The sequence below is a fragment of the Dryas octopetala genome, chromosome 6, assembly GCF_963921425.1.
Source record: "Dryas octopetala chromosome 6, drDryOcto1.1, whole genome shotgun sequence".
NCBI classification, from domain to species: Eukaryota; Viridiplantae; Streptophyta; class Magnoliopsida; order Rosales; family Rosaceae; genus Dryas; species Dryas octopetala.
Window position 1 is genome coordinate 10426403 of NC_141371.1, and position 27779 is coordinate 10454181.

General features: G+C 33.4%; 1 protein-coding gene across 1 annotated transcript; it reads left to right on the forward strand.

The window, feature by feature from the left end:
- Positions 1-8701: 8701 nt before the first annotated feature.
- On the forward strand, positions 8702-26291 carry LOC147282273 (P-loop containing nucleoside triphosphate hydrolases superfamily protein). Its single transcript, XM_086245948.1, is given in 25 exon segments — positions 8702-8995; positions 9739-10004; positions 10090-10187; positions 10613-10702; positions 12058-12110; positions 12303-12368; positions 12457-12510; positions 12664-12723; positions 13808-13886; positions 16826-16893; positions 18151-18213; positions 18373-18477; positions 18643-18747; positions 18918-19025; positions 19106-19252; positions 20697-20879; positions 21017-21178; positions 22049-22279; positions 23514-23654; positions 23742-23867; positions 24016-24066; positions 24619-24666; positions 24758-24955; positions 25469-25979; positions 25982-26291. Coding segments are annotated over 24 exon segments (3033 nt in total). The 5' UTR covers positions 8702-8995; positions 9739-9756; the 3' UTR covers positions 26020-26291.
- Positions 26292-27779: the final 1488 nt, after the last annotated feature.

A 27779-nucleotide genomic window follows, 5' to 3' on the forward strand; every position in this document is an offset into this window, starting at 1 on the left:
TAAGATATAACATACCAAAAATATATATTTTTGGGTATATGGCTCTTTATTTTATGGTATAGGATCATCTAGAGTTTTGTTAAAACCTAGGGTAAAATCTAATTGAAAAACAGGAGCTGAAAACTATGAGAGTTAAATTAAAAAACGAATTAACGTCCAAAAAAATAAGACTAATGTTGCATGTATTCATATTTGGATCCACTTTAGGGTTTATTTATTTACAACAAATACAAACACTATCACATTATTTGATATTTGAATTTGGAACACAAATTTATGATTCCTAACATTATTCAAATTAAGACAATTCATGAACCTTCAACCAATCAGAATCCTCCACTAACCGCATGCTCTTGGAAGAGCAAATTGAACAAGTTCATGAGCAATCAGATTGCATTCTCTAAAGTTCAAGCACAACTGCAACTGCAAGAATTTGAATCTAAACCCAAAGAGAATAAGAGATCTCCCCTCCTCAACAATATTAATATTTTTCCACAACCCCACGTTCATCTTGCTATTGATAAGGCGATATATTATGTTTTAATTTGTTGGACAAAAATTCAATGATTAATGTGACAAACGTTAGCCGTTAGGTATGTGATTTTTTTTTTTTTCCTATTGATCATAAAAGTTCCATCTAACAACTTGTAGTACCATACGTGTCATATTAAACTATTTTTATGAGACAATCTGGGAATAAGTCTTATAATAATAATAGAGAAAAAAGGTTTATATATGTATATATAACACCATTTTCATACACTATATGCCATTATGGTTTCAAACATAAAAGCTTTACTAATTTGTTAAGATGCGTACATCATCATAAGTGAATGATGACCATAAGTTCACATTATCTTTCAGAACTATAACAAATTGTGGTGCATCAAAATCAAATGTGTGGAAAATGTATTTTAGTGGTTAAAATGGACCAAAAGTCTTTATCAATAGGACAATAAATTCTACCTATTTATAGGTAATTTAACTCGACCAAAAAAAATAGGTAGGATTAATGTTTTTTTGGTGAATAGTTCAATGATTTATCATATAATGGTCATTTAATCATTGGGTTTGGTACCAGTTGTGGACCTATTAGTGGGTCCAGCCCATCCAAGTCTTAACCCACCACCCAAATAATCTGCCCACCTCTAGATCTCTAGCCCAATAGGCCGAGCCCATAATTCTGGGTCCACATTTTTTTATAGGGTTTTTCGGGTCCACATTGCTTAGGATCCTGATTTTCACATTAGGTAAACTAGTCCACCACCACCAATCACCATGGTCTTTTTACTGATCTACTGTTGTGAATTCCAAATACATAACTTATTTGACGTGCAAAAGTTTTTGGTTGGGTTGTGCCTTGTGACAATGAGATTTGAACTGCTATTCTTATTTTGCATAAACACTCAACATAATCTGTACATTAGTTATCAAGTGGCACCAACTGGCTTACTATATTTATTGGTAATAACTGGCTTATTATCAATAATACATTTGATAATACATAAGACGTTAATTTGGATTTATACCAATCTCTCCGTTTTGAATAAAATGAGAAGAAATTATTATGTGTGACCGTAACACCATGTGACATGATGACGTGGTGTTACCAATTCACTCATATTATAACACGTGTATAATAATTAATTTATAAAACCCTCAAAATATGGGAAAACTTCTAAAATCTAGGAAAAAACCCTTAAACGCGTCAACGTGTTCTAATTTTAGTGGATTAGTAACACAACGCTCTTATGTCACATGATGTTACGGTCATATACAATAATTTTTCCAAAATGAAGGAGCATTTAGAGGAAATAATTTTTTTTTATCCTAAAAGTCGTAAATTTTGAAAAAAAAAAATTAGTGAATTCAACTCAAAACTAATTTGTAATAGGATAAAAGGTCCTTATAAGTTCTTACACAAATTAACATTTTGTGGATTTTCAATTGGAAAATGTCACAGATGATTGATTGCCTTTATAACAAGGAGAAATCAATGTAAAATAACATTTACAAGTAACTTGAGTGATAGAGATTATGACTTTCACTCTCTTCTCCATGACTTATTCTCTTTTAGTGGAAAAAAAAAAAAAAAGGAGAAATTAAATCTGCCATATAAATATCATTGTGTCTCTTTGTTTTTTAAATGGGACAACAGGAAGTGGAGCATCCAACAAGAAACCTAAGGTCTTCCTAGAGTTTATGTTGGTCCAGCATGGAGTATAGTAGAGCTTCCAACAAGAAAGTTAGATGGAGAACTTCCTGATTTCTCTTCTTTTAGATGGGCATGGTCTATAAGATTCCCAATCATATCAATGCAAAAGAAAACAAGAAAATAAAAGAAAAGAAGAGAGAAAATGTAAAGTATCCGAGACAAAAGGAATACTTTAGTTACAATGAGTGGTTGTTGGACATGGACAGGCTTTTGGGAGAGTAGATAATTCATAATACAATACACCATTACAAAGATTTTCTTTGCAACCATAGACAATTCCAAGGAAGCTAATTCAACCCTTCAACCCTTCAACCCTTGGGACTTCCATGATACTTTAGGGTAAGTAAATTCTAGGGGTTTGGCATGATCTATACGACTAACTAGATATTCATCTAATGTTATTTTTTCAACTTTGTTGGAAAATGTTTAAATTCAAATTTGCCTTTCAACAGATAAAAAAAAAATAGTGGTCCTATGAACTCATTGCATAATGTTTTGAGAGTCAAAATGTTTAAGTATAATCAAAAAATTTATTGGAATAGGATGACAAGTAATAATGTGCTAAAAATTTATCGAGTTGTTCGAGTTGAGTGTCATAAGCTAAACATGAGTGTGAATGGTTCGTAACTTGAATTTGGATTGTTTCGGTAGCTTACTGCCAAATAGTATACCATATGAGTAGTGTTTGGCAATAGCACACCAAATGTTTAATGGAGTGTTTGATTTATTGAACAAAACACAAGCTGTAATTAATTCTAACAAACACTAAAACGTTTCACTCAAATTGAAAAATCGCCAACTCATGCCTTATCTGAAGGCTCTGAAGGGCACCATTTTGAGTATTCATTTGTAAAAAGACAACTTATTTGAATCAATGTGAGAGGTTGTGAGCTACAAATTATTTTAAAGAGTTAATTACACGTACACCCCCTGAGGTTTATTTTCTTTTTATATATATTCTCTGAGATTTCAAAAATTATACATACACCCTCTGAGGTTTCAAAATTGTTACATATAATCCCATGTAAGAGAAAATAATAAATAAACAAAAAAAAATATTTTTATTTAGGTTAGACCTTATATCTCGAGTAATCTTATTAAGCCATTTCACCCCTTAGCATGTATTTTTTCATATTTTTTCATCATTTTTCGTGTTACTCTAAGGGTTATATGCAATAATTTTGAAATCTTAATAGGTGTATATATAATTTTTAAAATTTTAAAGAGTATATGTGAAAAGATGATAAATTTTAAGGGGTGTAAGTGTAATTAATTTTTATTTTAAGATTACTTAAAAAGTAAAATTTAGTAGAAGAAGATGAGTGAGTATGTTGAGTACCGAGTCTGTGAGGGGTACGATGAGTAAATGATAATGAGTTTTTTAGTGTCACTTGTCCTCAACTGTCTTTTACAAAGAGTCAAACTTATCTTTTCATTTGACTTTTAAACAGGGTAATAGAGGGGTAGTGAACAATTTGCAGCCATATATATATATATTAATATATATCATCATTGTACCACTCAGTCTCAATCTTTATTAAAGGTAGTTCTTTTTTTTTTTTTTGGCCACTTAAAGGTGGTTCATTAAGCATCGAAGATATACACATTTTCTAACTCAACTATAATCACCACTTGCTATATATTAAAATTTAAAACAAAAGCTTTTGTCAATATTAATTAAGGATCATTGATTTTAATTACTAAATTTTGATGACTTTTTAGTTTAGGTATCAAAATTAAATAGTATTTTAGATTAAGTACTAGTTGAAAAGTCAAATAAATTAATAAAGTAAAAAGTATTAGAATTTACAAATATTACATTACATGCCACTATAATAAAAAAATATATATTACATCATAAATATTACATTAATTTATACTATATTGTATTAAAAACCAAAAATCAATCCAGTCACAACTTAATTGTGACTGTCTTGGTAAATTGAAATAGACAACTCACACCACTATACTATATATTATTTTGAGTAAAAGTATTGTTTTGACTTCTATTTATACTATATTATAGTATAATTTTTCTAAAAAAAAAATTCAATTAAGTCACAACTTAACTGTGACTATCTCACAACTTAAATGTGACTGTCGTTCAGTCACAACTAAATTTGAAGTTGAGATTACATTAGCAAATTTTCAATATAATATAAAAGCCTCAAGAGCAATTTTGTCAAAACCTTATAAATTTTAACTAACACTCATCATATGTGGGCCAAATGATAAAAATGTCAAATGAAAAAGGCTTAAATCAAAGGGGCCAACATATTTGTGACCTAATCTAAAAAATTACATTTAAATTTGATAGTTCAATTGAAATATTATATAATTTTTATACTATACCAAAAATTATTGAAATTTGATATTTAATTATAATTTTTTATATTAATTAATTGGGTGTGTAGAAAAAAAGAAAGATGGTTGACAACTTGACATGTATATCAGTATATCTCCCTATATATAAAAAAGGGACAGCCACCCTATATATTTATTTGTTGGTCAGATGATCTTTATTTATTTTAATATTTTACTTCACCTACGACCTTTATTTATGAATTCCAACAAGCCAGCTCACCAACATATATATTTTGTTTTTTTTTTGTCCGAAACACATATATTTTGTTAGTTTTACACTTTGCCAGGCTAGTTTTTCTCAAACTGCTGACTACAATTTTTCAGCCTTTTTTTCTGGATAGCTTATTAAATTTCCTGCTTATATATTAGTGCCTTTTTTTGACCTGTTGGGGAACGTTTTCCATTTTTGTTTTTAAATGTTTTAATAATTAATTAAAGAGATAGTGACAAAATATGTGAGAGAAAAGATGAAGAATTGAGGGAGAAAGGTCAGAGATAAGAAAGGTAGGGAATAAATGTATGAGAATGTATCAAACAAAAAATTGAAAAGAAAAAATTATGTACAATTGTTTTTAGTTTTTAGTTTTTGTTTTTTCATTAAATATATAATTTAGGAAAAAATGTACTAAAAGACCATAGAGCAAATTATAATTTGCATTCTCCGGATTTGACTCAATTCACAAGTTGGTTCTTCTCTTTTAAATTTTTCAAATTGCAACACAAAAGCTTAAAACTTATAATAATGTGGTCCCTCTGTCTATTTAATTGTTCGGTAAACTGCCAAGAAGTGATGACGTGGTAAGATTGAGACCCACTTTTTCTGACATACCATGCTTGGAGGCCTTGTTTTTGTTTGCGTGGCAATGCATGTAGATAAAAATATTAAATTATTTAATATTTTAAAAATGTTTAAATCCACGTGGCAGCACTGACATGATTGCCACGTGAGCAAAAAGATGGCTCCTAAACATAGCATAAAAAGTGGGCATCGGTCTTGCCACGTCATCACTTAACAACTTACTTGATAGTCAAATAGACAAAAGGGTTATATTGTCATAAATTTCAAATGTTAAGGTGCAATTTGAAAATTTTGAAACAATATGGACCAACTTGTGAATCGAGTCAAACTTGGAGGGTGCAAGTTGTAATTCGCTCAAACTCATAAATTTTGATAGTGTGTCAGTTCAGGGTATGAATTTTGTTAAAATAGCCCATTCTGTCATATATTTTTTATAAAACAGATCACGTGCGTAGTATGTGATCACTTTTAAGAATCAAAATCATAAATTCAAATCACATTAAAAGCGATCACATACCACACAAGTAATCTATTTTGGACAAAATATATAATCGACAAGATAAAATGGGTCAATTTGACACGAAATAAAAGTTTAAGAAAACGATTGACACAAAACAAAATTCATATCCTCAACATGACCCAAAGTTTACACCATATGTTTATGTTTCGTCGTGTGCATATTTCTATATGACAAAATGATATCGTCTTGGTTAAAGAGAAAATATATTATAATTAATATAAGTTAAATGTTCTCAATACAAATCACCAAGTTATAAATTCCGATTTGCTAGTATAATGTTTATACATAATCTAACCTCTTTTTATAACTAACCTCTCATGATATATTCAAGTACGAAAATTCTTCTTAAGAAAGTTTTTCTAAAATAGAATTTCAAAATAAATGAGGAAAGACAATGATATTTTTAGAAGACTAATCTTATACCGGCACACAAGGAGGCCTTCTATCCATGTTGGCATTTAATATTAGTTTCGAAATTGAATAATTTGTTGATTAAACTATGTATGCTTATGGATCAAGGCTCTAATCTAGGTTACTTGTTTTTCTCACTCTTATATTCCTTTTTTTTTTTTTTTTTGCAAGGATCACTCTTATATTCTAAAAGAATAATGCTATATTTATCACATTTTTATACCATATTTTTATACCATCTTACGTGTCATTATTTTACTGGATAAAGTTTTTCTTTTTCTTTTTCTTTTTAGATTTTTATTTTTATTTTTTAGTGTCCAATGCATGAATGCTATGTAAGTTGCCACATAAGGTGGTATGAAATTATGGTATAAAAATGTGGAATGTCTAGCACTACTGATTCTAAAATGGGGTCAAGTGACTCAAGTTTCATAAACAGTAATAAGTAGTTATTGTTGGACCAGCAGTTTTGGTACAATTAAAGGGTTTGTAATCAATGTAATTAACCACTGGTGGTGTGAGTGGTGACCCTATATAGGTAGTCAGTATTATATGTTGCAAACTTGCACTTTGCACTAAACTTATTTTAAGGACTACAAATTAACTGTCATTTTAAAAGAGCTTGTCAGGCCATAAAGCTATTTTACACAACTCTGTTGCATGTGCAGTTAACTCAAAGTGTATTGACCCAAAAAAAAAAAAAAAAAAAAGTTAACTCAAAGTGCAGTTAACTTTCATATAAACGTATTTCTTTGAGTAGATGGAGATGGATCTAATGTTACTGACCATCAAAATCTCGAAACTAAATCTTACATCTTAGACGATGAACGAGTGTTGATCAATTTTTTTGGTTTAAATTTTGTTTGATAGATAGATTGACATATTACTTGCTATAAGCTTGGAATATAATTAGACTTATTTAACTATCACTTGATCAAATTTCATGATTGTAACTAACTATTGTAATAACAAAATTAGAGTAAATATGATTCTATATGCTTGTAGTTTTGTGTTTTTAACTTTTATATTAGTGTAATAATTTTTAACTATATCTACGTTATAGAAAAACAAAAAACCATTTATATGAATATTATTTTACGTGATTTTTTTATTGTAACTAAGTAATAATAATTAGGAATTGTATGATCAACAATAACAATAATAGAAGAGTTCTCGTGTGCGGATAATCGCACCTTTCTTGTTCTTGCAAATCTCCACTATTTTTTTTTTCTTTTTGAAATGCTGATCGATGCAAGTTGCTTCCTCTGTCAATTTTTTGATTTCATTTCGTGACTAGTTTATCCTAATAGGACGTAGAATTGCTTGTGGAGGTGTGATGTTAGATTTAAACTTTGCGATTTTGAGTTTGAAAGGCAAAACCTTAAACCTAAATTCAATCGATAAACCATATATCGAACGGTTGGAAAAAAAAGCATTAGGGAGCGATTGGTAGAGACCTCTGACGCTCGGTGTTTTGTAGATTCGTTATTGACATCCACTCTAGAAAACAAATCAATAATAATAAAATAGTATCGATCAATTATACTTTAAATTTTTTTAATGCCGCTCTTTATTTATTTTTGTATATATCAATTTGGCTTATAAAAAATAATAAATTATTCGCAAGGACAAAAAACGCAAGGTTCTTAAGTGGAAATCCATTTAATAACAAAATTAAGTCAAATGATATTTTATTTTGCCTGTGTGTGGTCGGCATTGTAAAAAAAGATGTCGAGCACTCAACCAATGCAGATTGCATTGACACTTTTTAGGATATTTTGAGCTTACATATGAAGTTTTTAAGATGTATACATGTGTTTAGGTTATTACCGAGTGCTTAGAAAGAACTACCGAGCGCTCAATAAAAAATTTGTCCTAAAAATTAAATATTGGACCGGATAAACTGTGGATTTCTTATTTTGGCATTCTTTAGTACCCTATGAAAAAGACTCCATTTTCTATAAAAAAAATTTATCAAAATAAAAAGTTAGACACAAAATTGTAATGTACCGTACGATAACATGATTCCAGTAGAGGAAAGTTCACAGATAGCTACATCCACATGATGCTTTTTGGTAATTTTCCTCGCAATTAGGGGAGTGTCATTTTCTCGTGGTTAGTTTTTCTGACAAGACAATTATAATTTATAAATTAGCCAACTTTCCCCTACCTCATCGCACACAACTCCTGTGACCCTGCGAGTTTCTCTGCCCGGTCAAAAAAAGAACAAAAAAATAAATAAAATCGTAAAAAAAAACATAGCCCCACCATTCCAGCCAGCCTTTCACTCAGCTACAGCGACTGTACCCAATTAACTCTCTCTCTCTCTCTCTCTCTCTCTCTAGGTGGTGGTGGTGGTGTAAGTATATAAGAGGTTCTGAGGAAGAGTCTGTCTTACTCTCTCTGTGAAAAAGTTGGAGATTGAGAGAGAAATGCTGTTTGCCTTTGCTCAACTTTAAGGACATCCCTTCCAAGGCAAGCAAGAAAAGCAAAGCTCCATCCAAATTATTAAAATAAATCAAAAAATAAAATATAAAAGCTCAAGTATCTCTCTCTCTCTCTCACTCATACTGTCTCTCAGATCCGTCTCTCTCCGACTTCCAAGAAGATCTCTGTGTGAAGCTCGCTTGCTTTGTGGATATTACTCCATTTGGTGCATGCAATGCTCGTCTGGTTTTGATTCCAGGTAAAGTTTTGTTTGGGCTTATTATTCGTAACGGCTCTGTTTGGTTGCTGGGAAAATGGAGCATCGTTTAGTTTTCTGTGTTTTGGAAATTGGAAGCTGAAAGTAGTAGGTGGTTGCATATATGTTGAAATTTGGATGAAATGAGTCTCTCTCTCTCTTTGCTTTTCTTAGCAGCGTAAGCATAGCTAAGGAGATGTAATTAGCAGTGATTTAGTGTGACTTGTTCTTTTTCTTTTAGTTTTCTGAATTTTCTCACCGCCTTTCTCCTGTTTGGTTGCTGAGAAAATAAAGGAAAGTAAAGTAACAAACAATTTTGGCATTTGTATTTCTGCTATATACATATGTATATATATATTTTTTAAATGATGTGGTAAACTTAACTAATCCAAGGACTAGATGAATAGAGTTTTTTCGGTTTTCTTTCATTTTCCTCTCAGCAATAGGAGTTACGACCTCTACAATTTCTTTCTTATATTTTCCCTACACTTTTCTTGGCAACCAAACAAAGTACTCAAAGCTTGAAGTTATCACTTCAATCTGATTGATTTTGAAGTCACTTCTGTTGTCAGAGTTAAAGTATGGCATTAGAGCAAAAACCTCTTTGAATAGTTTAGTTGCGTATTCTTTCTTGCATTTGTCTTTAACCAAACACTGCCTAAGAAGGCATTAACAAATTGAAGAATTCAGAGTTGAAGTTGTCGCTGATTGATGCTGAAGTTGAGTTTGTTCCGATTGTGTTAAAGGGTTGACTTCCGGTGGTAATGGCATCAAAACACGGATCAAGATCGAAAAAATTAGGTCCGAGTGGTTCAAAAGCCGCTAATTCTCATTCATCTTCAACTACATCGTCTTCAAAACCATTTTTGGAAACATCTATTGAAGGTCAGAGCTCGCCTGCATCTTCTTCAGCTCGAAGTAAGCCACAGTACTTTTACTCAGAAAGTTTACCACAAGATGCGGAAAGATCGAAAGAAAATGTTACAGTGACAGTCCGCTTTCGTCCACTCAGGTTCATTTCACTATTATGAATTGTACTTCAGTGATAAAGTTTCATGAGTACTTAATAGGTTGGCCATTGTCCATGTCTGGTGTAGCCCAAGGGAAATTCGTCAAGGAGAAGAAATTGCATGGTATGCAGATGGAGAAACTATTGTGCGGAATGAGCATAATCCATCAATAGCTTATGCATACGGTATTCTGTCTATTTTCCTTTAAACAGATAATATTATATTCTCATTATTTTTTGAACTTGTGTGGAGGAAAAAATTAGTAAGACGAAGCTTACTGCTCTTGAGGTTTATTGTCCAAGCATTTTAGGGATGCTTTTCAGTTTACTTCATCTTGATTGGGCTGGAGTTTTGGAATGATCGTAATGTTTTTCCTGTCATTTTTCTGGTTTGGATATTTGAGCATAGATGGACTTCTTGTCTATCTTTTCTTGTAGTTCAATTTTCCTTTTTAATGAAAGTTTATGCTTCCTACAAGAGAAGAAACAGAATTTTATATCTTATTAGGGAATTTTTTTTGATAAAATGTGTTGAACGTAAAACTCATATGAGTTGATGTTTGGCTGAACTTTGTATTTTGTCTCATTGTTTCTTTATTCTGTGCTACTAGATCGGGTGTTTGGCCCTACAACCACAACACGCCATGTCTATGATGTTGCTGCTCAGCATGTTGTTAATGGCGCTATGGAAGGCGTCAATGGTAAATAGCCTAGACTTCTTGGCTTCATGAACTTAAATTTCTGCATTTTTTTTCAGCTCGATTAATTTCCTATAATTTGCCTGAACTGTAGTTTGTCAGCATTGTCTTTTTCCAGTTATAAATCATGGCCAATGCAAATATGTTTTTCAACTAGTATTAAAACCAATAATCTTAACCCAACTATTTGTTGTCAACTTCGTGAATTACCATTGGAAGTGTGATTTTCTCGAGATATGCTATTATTGTGTGCCGTGTGCCCTGTTCACAACCTGAGTCGGTGCTCTTGATGGTTACATTTCAAATAACTTTGGGACAGATTGGATACAAACAATTGGGAAACACATAAAAGATCAGTACATTTCACTTATATATATTTTATAAAAAATATATTTTTAGTGCCATTCCTTTCCTGCTGGATTAGCTGTAAGTTGTACACATTTTCTTTTCACTTTTGTTTCCTCTACATTCTCATGTTAATTAGATCACCTACTTTATCATTATAATTTTGATGAATCATCTTATTGGAGTGCCAGTTATGAAAGCCATTTGACCTTTGTTGTTTACTTTTGTCATTATATTTACACGAAGTATGGCTTTATCACACTGGAAGAAGTGATAGAGCCCTTGCATGCACGAAGCCACAAAAAAATTGCAAATCATTTGGCGAACTTTTTTCCATGTGTAATTAATGTCATATGATGAATTCTTACTTCAGTCACTCATTTGAACAACATGCCAAGGACTTCCAGCTTCCCTCTAAATCTTCTTGACTAGTTTTCTGGAACTTTCTAAACAATGCTAGGAGTTTAAGTATTCTTTAGTGCTGAGTTGCCTAAATATAGTTGTAATTGGTGAGTAGTGAATGGTGGTAATCAAATCGTGGGACCTAATGGTTTGTTGCATAGGGAAAAGGTGGGACCACTAGTTTTGGGTGAACTCTAGGGATCGTAAGATGACCAATCCTTTCCTATTCTTGGTCTACACAGTTTCCTTGACCGTCTAGAGAATTTGGGATATTTTCTTTGTGAAGCCTTGTGAATCTGGCTAGAGATTCTATTGGCTGAAAAAGACCATCTCGGTCATTTCTGCCATCAGTTTTGTTTCCTGGGCACCCGATACTTTTCTTGTCAAGACTGACGACTTCTGCCTGCTGTGGGTAACTTGGACATTTAGGCGGTTTGAATAGGTTAGGCAACTAATTGTTCTACTGATTGAAGTTATCTGCAGTTTGCACTAAAAGTTGATGGAATGATACTCTTTTTTTTTTTTTGGTGTGGTATTCAGATATATCTAAGTTGTAGATATGATAAAATATATTGTTTGTTTATTTAGTTTATGATTTCTTTCTATGACAGGTACAATTTTTGCATATGGGGTGACCAGCAGCGGGAAGACTCACACTATGCATGTAAGATAATATTTATGCTCATCATGTTCTTATACAGAGTGTAACTGGTTAATTTGCATTGATCGTGCATCTCTATTTCATAATTTCTTTTAAACGTAACATACATTGTGCTGTATTGTGGAATTAGGTATTGATGTGTTTGGATCTATAGTGCTTATCTATGTGTTTCCCAATTGTTTGATCCAATTTCAGGGTGATCAGAGGTCGCCTGGAATTATACCACTGGCTGTGAAGGATGCTTTTAGCATCATCCAAGAGGTACTTTATATGTGATACTAACTTCTCGTTACTTCTAAGCTTCTGTTATTAGAGAAACTGTATGTTATGATAATTGTCTATTCTCCAGACTCCAAACCGAGAGTTTCTTCTTCGTGTGTCATACTTGGAAATCTATAATGAGGTAAGATTTTTTCCGTGCCCATTTCTCTCTAGCTTACTTATGATGCTATGATATATGGCTTCTGTTGTTCTGATATCTATTCTGAATTGATGCTCGATGCAATGCTCAATTTATACTAACTCCAAGTGTTGTTTACGGTTTCTTTCATTTCAGGTTGTTAATGACTTGTTGAATCCAGCAGGACAGAATTTACGAATTAGAGAGGATGCCCAGGTGATTAATTTATTTTGTGATCTTTGTTTTAGTTGTGATCAATCTTTATAGATTACTGTTCTATGAATAAAAATAGTATGCATGTATCACATCATTAATCACATCTTTTCATGTTTCATGATGAATTTGATATCCATGGTAAGACGGAGATGAAATCTTACCGTCTTGAGCTTTAGGCTGCAAATGGATGCCTATTACCTGCACTGGTCCTAAGCCAGGTGCACATTGAAATCTGTGTAATAACGTTCCCTTATCTATTTCCTTATCAAACTAAAAAACATGTCCTTATCTATCTCACCTGCTTTGATCCCGAGGCAGTCCCTTCTCCATCTAACTTTTTGTGCTAAATCCTTGAATAATTTTGCATTCTTTTTCTACTAGTTTGTACTTTCTTTTATTTCAGAGGAATTTCTGCTCTTTCTTCTTGTATGTAATTGGACCAAATTGCATCTGAATTTAGTTAGCATAATGGTGTAGTTTCCATGGGATTATGTGTGTTGTTCCTCGTTTTAAATGCATGATAAGGTGAGTGGTTGTGTTGGCATGCTTTGGACAATGCTTGCTATATGCTTCAATTTGCATGTTAGAGTGGTGGAGTTAATTATATTATTTGTATTGGTATTAACTAAAGTCATGTGGAACCTTTTGTTTTCTTTCCTAATCATTCATCTGGGTTGGTGTCCTTACTTACCTTGCTTTGAGTGCTAATGCTATAACTTATAATGGCTCCAAATTCTAATTTGTTTTACATCCCTCGGCTTTGATCTCCAAGAAAATTGGTGTCTCACACTGTTGCAAGTGCCAAGGTTTTTCCTCATTAGTAATCGGAACTTCCTTCCCTCCAATTGTAGTTGTTGTTGCACCTACAAAGGGATATGGTGTGAAGTCTGTTGACAATTCTTGCATGACTCAAGACACCACACAAAATCTTTTCTCTAACTTTTGTATGATGGAGCCGGTTAAATTCATAATATATATATATTTTTATATATTATTATAAGACTATGTGGCTTGTTACTTAATCTAAGCTTTTGTTTTTAAACTGTTGTGCATGTCTTGTTTATTGCTTAATTAATGGTTGTAGGGCACCTTTGTCGAAGGAATAAAGGAAGAAGTTGTCCTATCCCCAGCTCATGCCCTTTCGCTTATAGCAGCTGGAGAAGGTAAAAAAAAAAAAAATATATATTTTGTTATTTTGGTGGTTTTTTTTTTTTTTTTTAATAAAAATATTGAATCTTGTTTCTTTGTCTAGTTGACTTGATGATAATGGGTGTTATTCATTTCAAAACCCCTTCGTTCCTTTTCATAGAGGTAATTAAGTTGACATGCGACATGCATATGTGCACACAATTTTCTGCGTGCTCGTTTGTATGTATGAATAAAAACTAAAATACCTCTCCTAACTTTCAAATAACTAAATTCAGCTGATGGAAGTGATATTTAATTGATAAAAAGTATACATGTTTTTATGGATTCATGGACTGCTTAATGAAGAAGATGATGAAAATAATATGGTCCTAAGGTTATTGACTGAAATATTATTATCATAAGACATGAAGAAGATGGTATTTAATTAATAGGGCATATTTGATAAACAAAATATGGACTACCTTAACACAAAGGGAGAAAGGAAAGTTACATCAAGCAAATTCATTATGTAGCACAAATATTGGTAAATGATAAACTGAATTAGCAACTATTGTTTTATATCCATAATCTAGATGTCATTAAGGTTCCAAGCATAATGAGTGTCCTTAGAACTATGGCTAAAAGGGGTATAAGTACACTTTTCCTTGCTGTAGTTTGCTAAATATTTCAAACTGGGTGTTTCTAATTTGAACAATGTTAACCCTTTAGTTTTGAATTTGTATCAATCCCAACTCCTCAATGTCTGTTAAATGTTATTGATGGAAAACCTGTTTGGCACGTGACACAACTAGACACAGTACCAGAAATGATGCCATCCAGAAAGACACGTTTCATCTCAAAATGATGTCTTCTTGAAAATGAAAAAACCTTTGCTTCAATTCAATGCTGTTGCAGCCTTGCGTGGCACAAAGGGGAGCTCCAAAATCGCGCATCAGATTTAAGGGTCTATGCCCGAGCCTGAGCCTCAAGCATCACAACTCGATGGCATGGATGTAATTGAAGGAGAGTATAAGTAAAGGGATACAAATATCGCCTAGGGTCCCACATAAGGAAGGTGCTTCAAATAAAAACTTTGCTTTATATTTTAGGGTTAAATTCTAACAAAAACAAGTTGGGGTCCAACCATTCTCTCAAATCAACTCAAACAAAATTATTTCAACTTTGCGGCCACCAAAAAATAAAAATAAAAATTTAGGACCCAGTATGCTCTTATTAACTCAAATTAAATAATGAGATACTTTTAGACTTTCACAATTCCAATTCTGTGTGTGTGTGTGTTTCCGTCTCTCCCTTTGAGTCTCTGTGGCTTGAAAAAATTTAATTACATAGACTTAATTGTTGATTTTGCATCTGAAAAAGTGAAAAGAATAATTTTCTAATTTAATTTTAATTACATTCAGAGTTAGTTGACATTAGTTATATTGAATATCAAATATCACAAGCGTTAGTTTATAGTTTTTGCCTAAGGCCCTAATTTGTATGCGGCTGCCCCTGCAGAGGATGCAGTGGTGGCGGAGAAGACAACGACTAAATTTGGCTGAGAATTGACATGGGTGGAGGAGACTGTTATAGCTGATGTGGAGGGGATGCCTGTGGTTGATTTGGCAGAGAAAGTGGTGGTGGGAAAGGAGACATTGGTCGAAGATCGTTGATAAGGCATTGGAGATGGTTTAGCCTGACATGGTGAAAGAGGTGTGTTGCCAAGGCTGCTGCCGTGGCTCACTTTATAGAGCAAGTTGAGACAATGGTGGAAGAGGAGACAGAGGTTGCAGGGAAGGCTGATGTGGAGAAAGAGATGGCTGAAGTGGTGGATGAGATTATTGAACCCAAGGCTGTGGAGGCAGATGTGGCATAATATGTAATGGAGGAGGCCGCAGAGGCAGATGATAAGAGGTAGCAAAGGAAGATGAGAAGACACTTTTTTCCCTTTGCAAAACGATGTCATTTTGGTATGGTATAGTGTCACATGACTGGTTTCCACATTTAGCAGATATGGTTGGAGGGCTTGGATTGACATATATTCAAAATTATAGGGTTAACATTGGTCAAATTAAAAATAAAAGGACGAATTGGAGCATTTAACAAACTTCAGGGATGAAAAGTGTATGTGTTATATGTGTGCTTGCTTCTACGTTTAAATAGAAACTAAATACCTCCCGTGAATAACTAAATTCATCTGATGAAGTGATATTTAGTTTGAAAGGTCCGCCTTTTTTTATTTTATTTTTTATGAGATTACATGTCATGCTCAGGTGAGGATTGTGATGTGAGTAAATAAATCAAGCAAACTCATTATGTAGCACAAATATTGGTACACGATAAACTGAATTAGCAACTACTATTGTTACATTCAGGGTCCACGTGGAATAGAGTTCCCTAGAAATAGGGGTTAAAAATGGTCCAGTACATGAGACTCTTAATATTTAGTTTGAAAGGTCTGCCTTCTTTTATTTTATTTTTTATGAGATTACATGTCATGCTCAGGTGAAGATTGTGATGTGAGTAAATAAATCAAGCAAACTCATTATGTAGCACAAATATTGGTACACGATAAACTGAATTAGCAACTACTATTGTTTCATTCAGGGTCCACGTGGAATAGAGTTCCCTAGAAATAGGGGTTAAAAATGGTCCAGTACATGAGACTCTTGTCAGTGCATGTCTGGGAGGGTTAGATGGATGTAGTTTTACCTCTCCCCAGTGCTTGCAGAGAGGCTGTTTTTTGTTTTGGACCTAGAACCTTTAGGTCACAATGGAGCAACCTTACCATAGTGGCATAGTGCCAAAGCTCACCATCTTTATCTTATGATCATGATAGAGTTGTTTAAAATACTAATCCTTGTTTATTTGTCCAGTTGACTAGATGATAATGGGTGTTGTTCATTTTAAACCCCCTTGTTCCTTTCAGGTATCTTGTTTGACTTTATGATTGAATTTTAATTGTTTCCAACAGAGCACAGGCATGTTGGGTCGACAAATTTCAATTTACTCAGTAGCAGGAGCCACACAATATTTACACTGGTGAATTTTCTTTATCTTAAATATAGCATGTAACTTGATTGATTTTTCAATTCTCTTTCTGTTTTCTCTATATCATTTCATTTTTTTTTTGGTGCTATCTTACATTTGAGATCCCGTTTTTAATGTTTTTTTTTTGACAGACACATGCACATTGAATGATGGTTAATATTGGCATGAAATTCTCGATTACTGATTTTTATCTGTTCTTAAATTACACTTTGCTATCTAGTTTGAAAGGACAAAGAGCCAAAGACATGAAATGAGTGCCACTGAAAGATTGATCTTTGGGAAATTGGCTTGAGCTTATGAATTGGAATCTCTACAATCTCTAAAGCATGGTGCTACTGCTTGCCAAGCTAGGCCCCTCTTACCTTTCTTTCTCTTTCCAGCTACCAAACAGCGCAAGCACATTTTTTGGTATCCCTGAGATATACCCAACAAAGTAAAGTGTAGCCTATAGTTTAATATCCGAACAAAGTAGAAGCTCTATCCCGTGGTTTGAGAGCTACTGAGCAATGAAGTAGAATAACCATTTGACTTCCCTTGTACTTTCTACTAAAATCACTGACTGACGAGTTATTCCTTTACATTTAGTTATTTTCCATTGACATCCTCCTTAAAGTTGTATTCTACCTCAGAAAAGCCACCTAATATTCAGCAAGGCCTCCTAAATACTCTTCTAGTGTAAGAGTTTCTGATTATGTTAAGTTGGTGTGTTACCTGTTATATATATATATATTATTTATGTTTAAAGAGCAAAAATTATGATATTTATTCTTGAGAACCTCCAGCACCTAAAGATGCTCCAAGAGAACACACACACACAAACATGCAACAACACCTATCTTTTTCACTAACAAGTTTGAAGACCTCATCCGGAAATATTTTGACATGGTCAACATATCCTACAGCACTAGCCTTTCTCTGATGTTACTTTTCTATTTCCATTTCCTATTAGTTTTTGTTTTTCATTTCTGCTATCAAATTCTACCTCCTACTAATTGTTCAGCCTCTCATTTATTAATAGTATACAGTAGTATATTATATTCATGCTTTTAATCTCAATTTTGATCGATGCATGTTTTTACTCCAAGTGAGCAAAGTGTATTTACGACTTGAATGATCCACTTTTAAACAAATAAGGTAATCCTTCATTTTGAAGGATGGTTGAAATCCACCTTTCGTTTTTTAATAAAAAAGGTAACGTTTGACCCCCTTTTAATGACTAATATGTTTGTATGACTACCTTGTTTACAGACAATAGAGAGTAGCCCATGTGGGGAAAATAATGAAGGTGGAGCTGTAAATCTGTCACAATTGGTAAGTATTCAACACTAAGGACTGACTTCACTTGTTTGTTATCTTTCCAAGTTACAATGGACATGTATGCTATCTTTCTTGGTTACAATTGGAATATATTCAGCCTTTCTATATTTTACATTTAGGATTTTCTTATGACAATCTTATTTATATGTGCAGAACCTCATCGATCTGGCAGGTTCTGAGAGTTCAAAAGCTGAAACTACGGGTGTTAGACGAAAAGAAGGGTCCTATATTAATAAAAGTCTGCTAACTCTAGGAACTGTGAGCCCTCAAGCGTTGTTTTAAGCCAATAAGTTCAAAATATTGTATTACATTTTCTTATAAAAAAAAGTGTATTAGATTGTCCTTTGTGTACTGCAATCATGCTTTCAATGTTTATGGTATGTCATATACTTATTTTGGTATATTGTAACTTTGTTGACGTAGGTTATATCAAAGTTGACAGATGGGAGGGCTACTCATGTACCATACAGGGATTCTAAATTGACCAGACTTCTTCAATCTTCGCTAAGTGGTCACGGGCGTGTGTCTGTAAGGCTTCCCATATGTTCATGGAAACTTCCATTCTGTTTACGGTTTATCCGGATGAAGATTTTTATTTCAATAACCTACTGCAGAATAAATCTTTGTAACAGAACCAATACTGCTTGATAAGAAAGTTTTGTGTTTAATTTATTTGCTTCTATTGTTTCCAATTACAGCTCATCTGCACTCTTACTCCTTCATCAAGCAGTTCAGAAGAGACACATAATACGTTGAAATTTGCTCACCGGGCAAAACACATTGAAATTCAAGCAGCACAAAACAAGGTATGTTTGTTTGTCTCTTTTCTTTAAACTGCCCGCAATTTCATTATTTTCTTACCTGACATAATTTTATGAACATGCAGATTATTGATGAGAAATCACTTATTAAGAAATATCAAAATGAGATTCGTAGTTTAAAGGAAGAGTTAGAACAGTTGAAGAGGGGTATTGTTACAGTTCCTCAACTAAAAGATACTGGGGGAGATGATATTCTGCTCCTAAAACAAAAGGTGCATTCCTCTGCTGGGTTGATCTCAGGGTTATTTCTGAGGCTGCAACTTTTCTCACGTCTTTTTTATTTTTCTTTTACTTAATATTTGCTTTTGCTGCAGTTTTTGGTAATTTTAAGATATTGGGTACTTTAAAGATCTCTTTGCATACATTTTGTACTTTGGTTTCTGAAGATTAATTCTAAGTGGGCATTACACATATATGAAATTAGTTTTTATAGTTTTACTGTCCGTACTATGAAGAGAAAGTCCTGCAAGTAGCATTTTTTATCACAACCAGAGAGAAAACCATAATACAAAATGCTATGTGTAGAAGGGTAAACTCCATTTTTTCTTTGGCAGCCCATCTGCTTTTCATACCCTTACCTTCAAATTGGATTTAAAAGCCCTGCATCAGAAAGTCAAAGGGGAAGGCTTGAAAAACACAGGGAAGATTTAGGGCATTTGTATTATCAGTTATTTTCCTTACCTTAACCTTCCTCAAAATGATGTTTATGTCTAAATTACAGTTTTCTCTAACTCGTTCATGTTTTCCTTATGTTTATTTTTTCCCACTTTTATTCCTCAGTATTATACTTGCAAAGGGGAATGGCTCTTTTGGTCACTTACAAAGAAATCACACTTGACTGAAATGAGCCATGATTAGGAATTGGTTTGGAAGGCAGAAAAAAAAGGACAATAAATTACTGTTTTTTGTGTTGGCACATTAAATTTAGGGTTTTTTTCATATTTAGTACCTGAACTTTGACCACTGTCTTAATGTGGTACCTAAACTTTTATTTGTCCCAATTAAGTACCTAAACTTTTATTTTGTGTTTAATAGGTACCAAAATGAATTTCTGTTAAAATTATCAACAAAAGTTAGGGGCAATATAGTCACTTCAAAAAATTTATATTTATATTTTAATTTTTAATTTTTTTTGTTTGTTGTGTGTTTTTTTATAATAATTTTAAACATATAAAGAAAATAATTAAAATATACTTTGACTATATTGCCCCTAATTTTTATTGACAATTTTAACAAAAATTCATTTTGGTACCTATTAAACACAAAATAAAAGTTTAGGTACTCAATTGGGACAAATAAAAGTTTAGGTACCACATTAAGACAAGGGTCAAAGTTTAGGTACTAAATATGAAATAAACCCTTAAATTTAAGTATAACTAGTTTTGAGTTTGTTGTTGTTGTTGTTGTTGTTGTTGTGTTGTTGCTGTTGTTTTTTTGTTTTGTTTTTTCTTTTAAAGTATACTTAATTTATTGTTATTAGTTTCTTTATTATTGTTTTGGGTCAATTGTAAAGGATTCTTGGTCCCCACTCCTTGATAAAGGTGGGATTCAATTGATGCACAGTTCTCTCTTAAAACTATTAATACATCATATGCTTCTTAATGGTCAATGTTCTGTGACTGAACTGTTTCTTTTGCTGTGATATGATGTTTAAAGTTAGAAGATGGTACATTCAAACTGCAATCAAGATTGGAACAAGAAGAAGAAGCCAAAGCTGCTTTATTGGGAAGAATCCAAAGGTTGACAAAATTGATTTTGGTCTCCACAAAAGCAACACAATCATCAAGGTTTTCTCACCGTCCTGGTCTGAGAAGAAGACATTCCTTTGGGGAAGAGGAGGTTGGACCGACTCCTAAGATTTCCTTCTGCTAGATGACTATACTAGTTTTGTTTACTTAGTTGCTTCTCTCCTTTTTTTATTTCCGTATTCTTTATACTGGTTGATATGATTATGGCTTGTTGTGTAAAAATTTCAGCTTGCATACCTACCATACAAAAGGCGGGACTTGATTTTAGAAGATGAAAACATTGACTTGTTTGTTCCTCCTCTTGAGGGGAATGCTGAAACTACGGATAATACACTGAAGGAGGAGAAGAAGACTCGGAAGCATGGACTGTTAAACTGGCTAAAGCTACGGGTATGCTCCATGTGGTTGTTAGAAATCTGTGTTCCTTTCTTAGGGTTGATTCTTACAAATTTATAGTATGTTGGTTTACTACTACTCACCAACACAAAATTTAGTTTTTGGGCTGACCAATAGAGAATTTAGAAAATATGGCATTTGGTCTCGATTTTATCCCTTTCATGTGTCAGCAAATCTATCCAGAGTAATGTGCTCTTTTCTTATCTGCGGTGTCTGTACTTTTCCACATCACAATAGTTAGAAATATAATCTATAGTATGGCACTATATGAAATTTGCTAAGTTGGGGTCATTAGTATTGATGCATAACTTTAAGGTGTTTGCTGCTGTGGTTCTGTTTCATAGAGTGGATCTGGGTTTGATCCTGTTCCTTTGTTATAATTTAGACCTATATTATATTCTCGACGCTGATGTACTTATACCTTAACTTACATGATTTAGTTGGTTGATCTTGTAATTACTTGAAGAGCTTTTTTTCTACTTTGGATTCTTCCATGGCCATAAATGCTGCTAATTAAACTGGTTCTAAAATTCCATGAGCAGCAGTAAACATGGAATTCTGGAAGCATGATTTTCCCCCTTCGAGAATTATAATTTAAAAAAAGAAATCACTTTATTTCTTGTGATTTCCAAGTAGTATAGCCCTTCTTCTTTTCTTTCTTAAAGCCAGTACCCCATGTTGATCCACTGAACTGACATGGCATCCTATGAGAGACTTCTGAATACGGTTGTAACCTTCAGCTTTTTGCATGAAGTGGTTTCCCTAAAGAATCAAACTTGTGCATGACAGCGCAAGATATATTTCATTGCAGCAAAATTTTGTTCTCTGTAAGTTTATTTTTTATCTTTTCTCATTCTTGAACAGAAACGCGATAGTGGTGTGGGGACATTGACAAGCACCAGTGATAAATCCAGTGGAATGAAATCTACTAGTACACCTTCAACACCTCAAACAGAAAGTGGTAATTTTCACACAGAATCCAGGCTTTCACATTCTCTACTTACAGAGAGCTCTCCATCTGCTGATTTTTTGTTGGAGGCTAGAGAGGACGGTGAAGTTCATGAAGATAATTTCTTGGGACAAGAGACACCTCTGGTATGTGACTCTTTTGTGTAATGTATGTTACCTTGTACTTGAACCAGTTTATAAACTATATTTTGTGATACGTGCTCATATGACATGATATCCTTGCTTTCTCTTTTGGCCAGTGTCTTATTCTACCAAGTCTTATGATATCATTGAAGCACTTCTTTCTCTCTTGTGAAATTGAATTAAACCAGAGAAAATTAAGAGAATAAAAGAAATGGCTGCATTCTTCTATTCTATTACAAGAAGAAAGAATACACAAAAACTAATAAATAAACCCTAATAAAGTATCTCTATATTCCGACCAAATAAAAAAATAAAGTAGCCCCTATAACAAGCAAATTACAAAACTACCCTTAATATATGATTGTACTGTTTTTCAATATTAATAACTTTTGTCTCCCATAAGAAAATTACAGAACTTTTTTTACAGAATTAAAATTATAAAGCACATTCACGCTACAAACATCTTATGATTCCAAGTAGTTTGTTTCAACATTCCTTCTTGGACACTTTTTTTTAAAATACTCATTGCCCTGAATATTCATAATGTATCAAGATGTATAGTCCTCCGTTCTCCACCCAGGGAAGGAGAAGACCTTGTTGCAGAAAATCAAAATACTTGCTTTCTATCTCTCATTTGCTAGACTGTTTGATGATTGGCAAGACTAACCTGCCTTCTATTCTTAACAATGAAGTGTGTTGCTACCAGCATGGCAAAAGCATTTTCCATTACCATCTTACTGCCCCCAATGAAACATTTCTGGTATCTCTAGTGTCAAGTATTGCCTTTTGGCATGCTACTGAGTAATGAAAAATGTTAATGTCAGTTTTGATGCTGTGCTGACATTTATAATTGCTAGCCTGCTACGAAGTAAAACTGTGAAAAAAAAAAAAAAAAAAAAAGAGGTAACTGCCCATGTTTTGTTTCTAAAAGACACAGTTCTCCAAAGGAGTTATCATGCACAGCTTTCAGTTTGTGAAATATCATGTTTTCCTTCCCACAGTGTGCTTTGCCTGAATTTAAAACCTTTGATTCTTAAATTGACAGGTTGAGATGTTTCAATTTAGTTGAAGGATATGCATGGTTCATATGATTAAATTTCCATGTCTTCAATTTGTTTTTTTTTTTTTTCTTGGATCAGAATCTCTTCTATTTGTTTATATATTTTATTTTTCAGTAAAATATATTTATTTATTTCTTGATTAATTCATTCACTCATTTATTCACTTATATTGCTAGACTAGCATTAAATCAGTTGATCAAATCGAACTCTTAAGGGAACAGCAAAAAATCTTGTCTGGAGAGGTAGCACTCCATTCAAGTGCTCTGAAGCGGTTGTCCGAGGAGGCTGCAAGAAACCCCCAGAAGGATGGAATTAATGTAATTGTCTTATATCCTTACTATCTTTGTCTCTAAACGCTGTTAATATTCCTGGGACCTTCAATTTACGGTTGTTCCGTTATTAAGATGGAGATGCGAAAGATAAAGGATGAAATCAAGGCGAAGAATGAACAAATAGCTTTGCTGGAGAAGAGAATTGCTGATTCCATCATTGTTTCACACAACAAAATGGATCAAATGGAAATATCCCGAGTAAGTTTAGATTTCCTTATTATTGGGTCAGTTGGTATATTTTAAAGAAATATGTCCTTAATTAGGAGTTCCTTTCTTTTTTTTATATTTTTATTTTTTCTTCTTCCAAGTCCAACGTTTTTTTGTTTGTTTGTGGTTTATGCTGCAGTCTATTTCCGAAGTGATGTTGCAATTGAATGAGAAGTCCTTCGAACTTGAGGTGATGAAAACTTGACCTGAGAAATATAGCACAGTAAATTTATTACACTAAAATAAATGGAATGATGTATAACCGACTGGAAAAAATCAGTCTGATATCTTTTTGAAGTTCGAACGTGAGTGGCTCAAAATCATCTTTAAAACTGGGTCTTTAATGAAGCAATGTTGGAGTCCCTGCATATAATTGAAGTCGATGACATTACAATCATATGTAGGTTTTTAAGTCGTAAATCATGATTGCTATTATTCATGTTTCCTTTTTTATAATTAATTTCATGGCCAATAGGGCTCATGTGATATGCCTTTTGACACACAATAACCATTTGAATTCCATGGGAGGTCCAAAAATCCCATCATTAATTGGTCCATTTGCATGACCCTCTTTGTGTATCTCTGAGTGTTACATCAATTTCCAGTTTGCAAGATTTTAAATACTATACAAATTGCAACTGCAATATTAAAGAAATGGAAAAATTTTCCTAGGCCTCTACTGAGGGTTGTCCTATAATTCTAGTCCATTCTGTTGAGTGTCGTTTCATTTTTTTTGTTCCAGGTTAAAGTTGCTGATAATCGTATAATTCAAGAGCAGCTGGAGCAAAAGGTACAGGAACCTTTATTTTATTTGTGTAGTATTTGTAAATGAGACTTCAGAGTTCAGAGCCACATATGACTTTATACTACCTTGCTATCAGATCTGTGAATGCAAAGGATTGGAGGAAACAGTTGCCTCCTTGAAGCAACAGCTCTCTGAGGCACTAGAGTTGAGAAATTTGAGCCCTACAGTCAGGTGTCCTCAAACTGATACAAAAAGCTTGCATGAAGAACTTTGCACAGAGAAAGACAATGCAGTGTTGAAGGACACAAATGAGATTTTCCTTTTACAAAAGCAGGTTTTCCTCTTCTTTTGGTCTCCGAGATTTTGTTTAGTTTGAAAATTCAAGTTTTGCACTGCTCCCCAACAAAAAGAAGATGGGGGCTGCAAAATAGGTTGCAATTAATCATGGTGTTAATCTACCAAGTAAGTCTGTTGATGCATGTAGAAAGTTTCTATGTTTAGAAACAAAACTGAAAGAGAGATTCAGGAAAAAGTTAATTATTTCTACGGAACAGTCTTTTAAGAGTTTATTTAGCAGTGCACTGAATATGAGTAACTCTAAGATTACAGTTTCCAGTGAAAGTACCACTGATCAATTTTTTGGTACATTAATGTTGTGACGTGATTGAACCCATGACTTATCCAAGTCCTAATGCCTTCCCCCAACCTGGCCCTGCACAGCTGGGATAGTATCACTGATCAGTTTCATGAGTGTATTATTATCTCTATGTATATATTTCTTTTTGTTTAGCAGTTTAACTCTGTCAAGCAATATCTCAATTGAAATCTTGTTTTTCCCCTCAATTAGGCGACTGAGATTGAAGAACTGACGCGGAAGATGGCTGAACTGACAGAGTCAAAAGAACAGCTAGAACTTCGGAACCAGAAACTGGTGGAGGAGAGTTCGTATGCCAAAGGTTTAGCCTCAGCTGCTGCTGTTGAGCTCAAGGCATTATCAGAAGAAGTTGCCAAACTCATGAACCGTAACGAGAGACTAGCTGCCGAGCTGGCTGCATCTAAGAACACTCCCACCCAGCGTCGAAGTAGTAACACAGTCCGAAATGGTCGGAGAGAGAGTCACATCAAACAGAATGACCAAGGTGGGTCTGTCTCAGAAATAAAGAGAGAGCTGGCTGTGAGTAAGGAGAGAGAGCTATCATATGAGGCTGCTCTTATGGACAAGGATAAAAGAGAGGCTGAACTCCAAAGAAGAGTTGAGGAATCCAAGCAAAGAGAAGCATATTTGGAAAATGAACTCGCCAACATGTGGGTTCTTGTGGCAAAGTTAAAAAAATCCCATGGAGCTGAAACTGATGCTTCTTGATCAATGAGACTAGACAAACTGATGGTTTTGGGTGATAGGGATTCATGATGATTGAACAAGTATGAGCTTTCAATAAGACTGGTTTGACACAGAGAGAGGGAGAGTGTGTAAAAATGTGTTTTCTTGTATTGCCAAGGGTTTTTTGTTTGTGTATAATACAAAATTAGGGCCTCTTTTTTTCTTTCTCACCAAGGGTTTCTTGTTTGTTTATAACAAATGTATTCTACGAATCGGGTATTCGGGTTCTCTATTTTTCTCCAGTTTAATATTTGTAGGGGCATCATATTGAAAGGTAATTTAAATTTTACATGTGCATTTATAATGTTGTCAAGCTCTTTTAACATTCTGTGGTTTGTGTGTTCATTCTGGTAGTGATGTGCCTTTTGTTTGAAGGGAGGACAGTGGGTAGGGTTTAGTTGTTTGGGGTCACCCCACACTGTGAACACATTATTTATTTGGTTATGGATCAAAATGAAAAATCAAACTGGGTGAGGAACAATAAAAACAAAACAATGATGGCTTTATTTAATTTGCATATGGTGTTTGACATGTTAGAGGTGGGTAGAAAAAAAAAATGTAAAATCAGTTACAGTTGGTGTGGTGAGTTTGACAGTGGAGATAGAACAATGATCAAAGGAGGGGTTTAAATAGAGCCATCCATAGTTCCAAGTTCCAACCATTATGTCTTTTACTAATTCATGGCTAACAGCCTAATGCCAATAGATTTTCAATCATCAATGATACCTTCATTCGTCGGATCCACATAATCTATTAATTTGTTGTTTCTTTGTTGTTTTCACTTGACTTTAATTTCGGCCACGTATTTATTATCTAAGGGTATGAAACAAAAGATAAAATACAGTCGTAACACTTTTTAAAAAAATCATTGTCAATAGTCATAGCGGTCAATATAATATTAATATTTTAGATCATTTTTGTAATAAAATTAAAAAAATTAAGATGTTATATATGGTAATTACATATGACTCCATCTCAATTTTTTTCTCATTTACTCTTATATTCATTCTTCTAATTAATCAGCTTTCATCCTACCTACCTCACATTTTCTTTTCGTACACTAAACTCTCGTCACATTACACATGAATTGCATGCATGATGATCTTTTGGACTTTTATTAAAAGGATGGTCTTTGGGTATGAGTGTATGACTTCTAATAGAATGCATCATTTTTGTCTCTCTTTTCTTTTTCTTTTTTGACATGAAAAGAAGGATTCGACTGTGAAACATTTTTCAACAAAGTGAAGAGGAATCAATGTTTGTGCATAAACTTAGAAGAGAGTACCATCTTTAAAAGTAAATGATCTGCCGCTGATTATTTTTTTTAATGAAGCTTACACTAAATAATGGATATCATTAAAACTAATGGTTTTATCTGCACTACTTTATAGAGAGCTTCTTGTTTTAAAACTGTTAAGTTATACTTTCAAATTTTTGATAGATTAAAATAGCTCAAAGTTATTTTAGTGATTTCACTTTAAAATTTACCAATTAGTTATTGATCTCATTTTTTTCTCTCCACAATATTGGAGAAGTCCCTAATTTGAACCCCCCCTTTCTAGATAAAAAAAACCACTTTAAAATGTTAACATTATGTTCTCTAAAGAGTATGGCTGTAAAAACCTGATGTTGGTTTTTAGTTTATGTTAATGGTTTGTATTAGAGGTGTCAAACCGGTTGTGCAAATATTAAGTCAGGCCTATGCATGCTTCGTGTCGTACTCATGTTGGCACATTTAGTAATCATGCTATGCTTGTACCGGTCCAAATAACTAAGA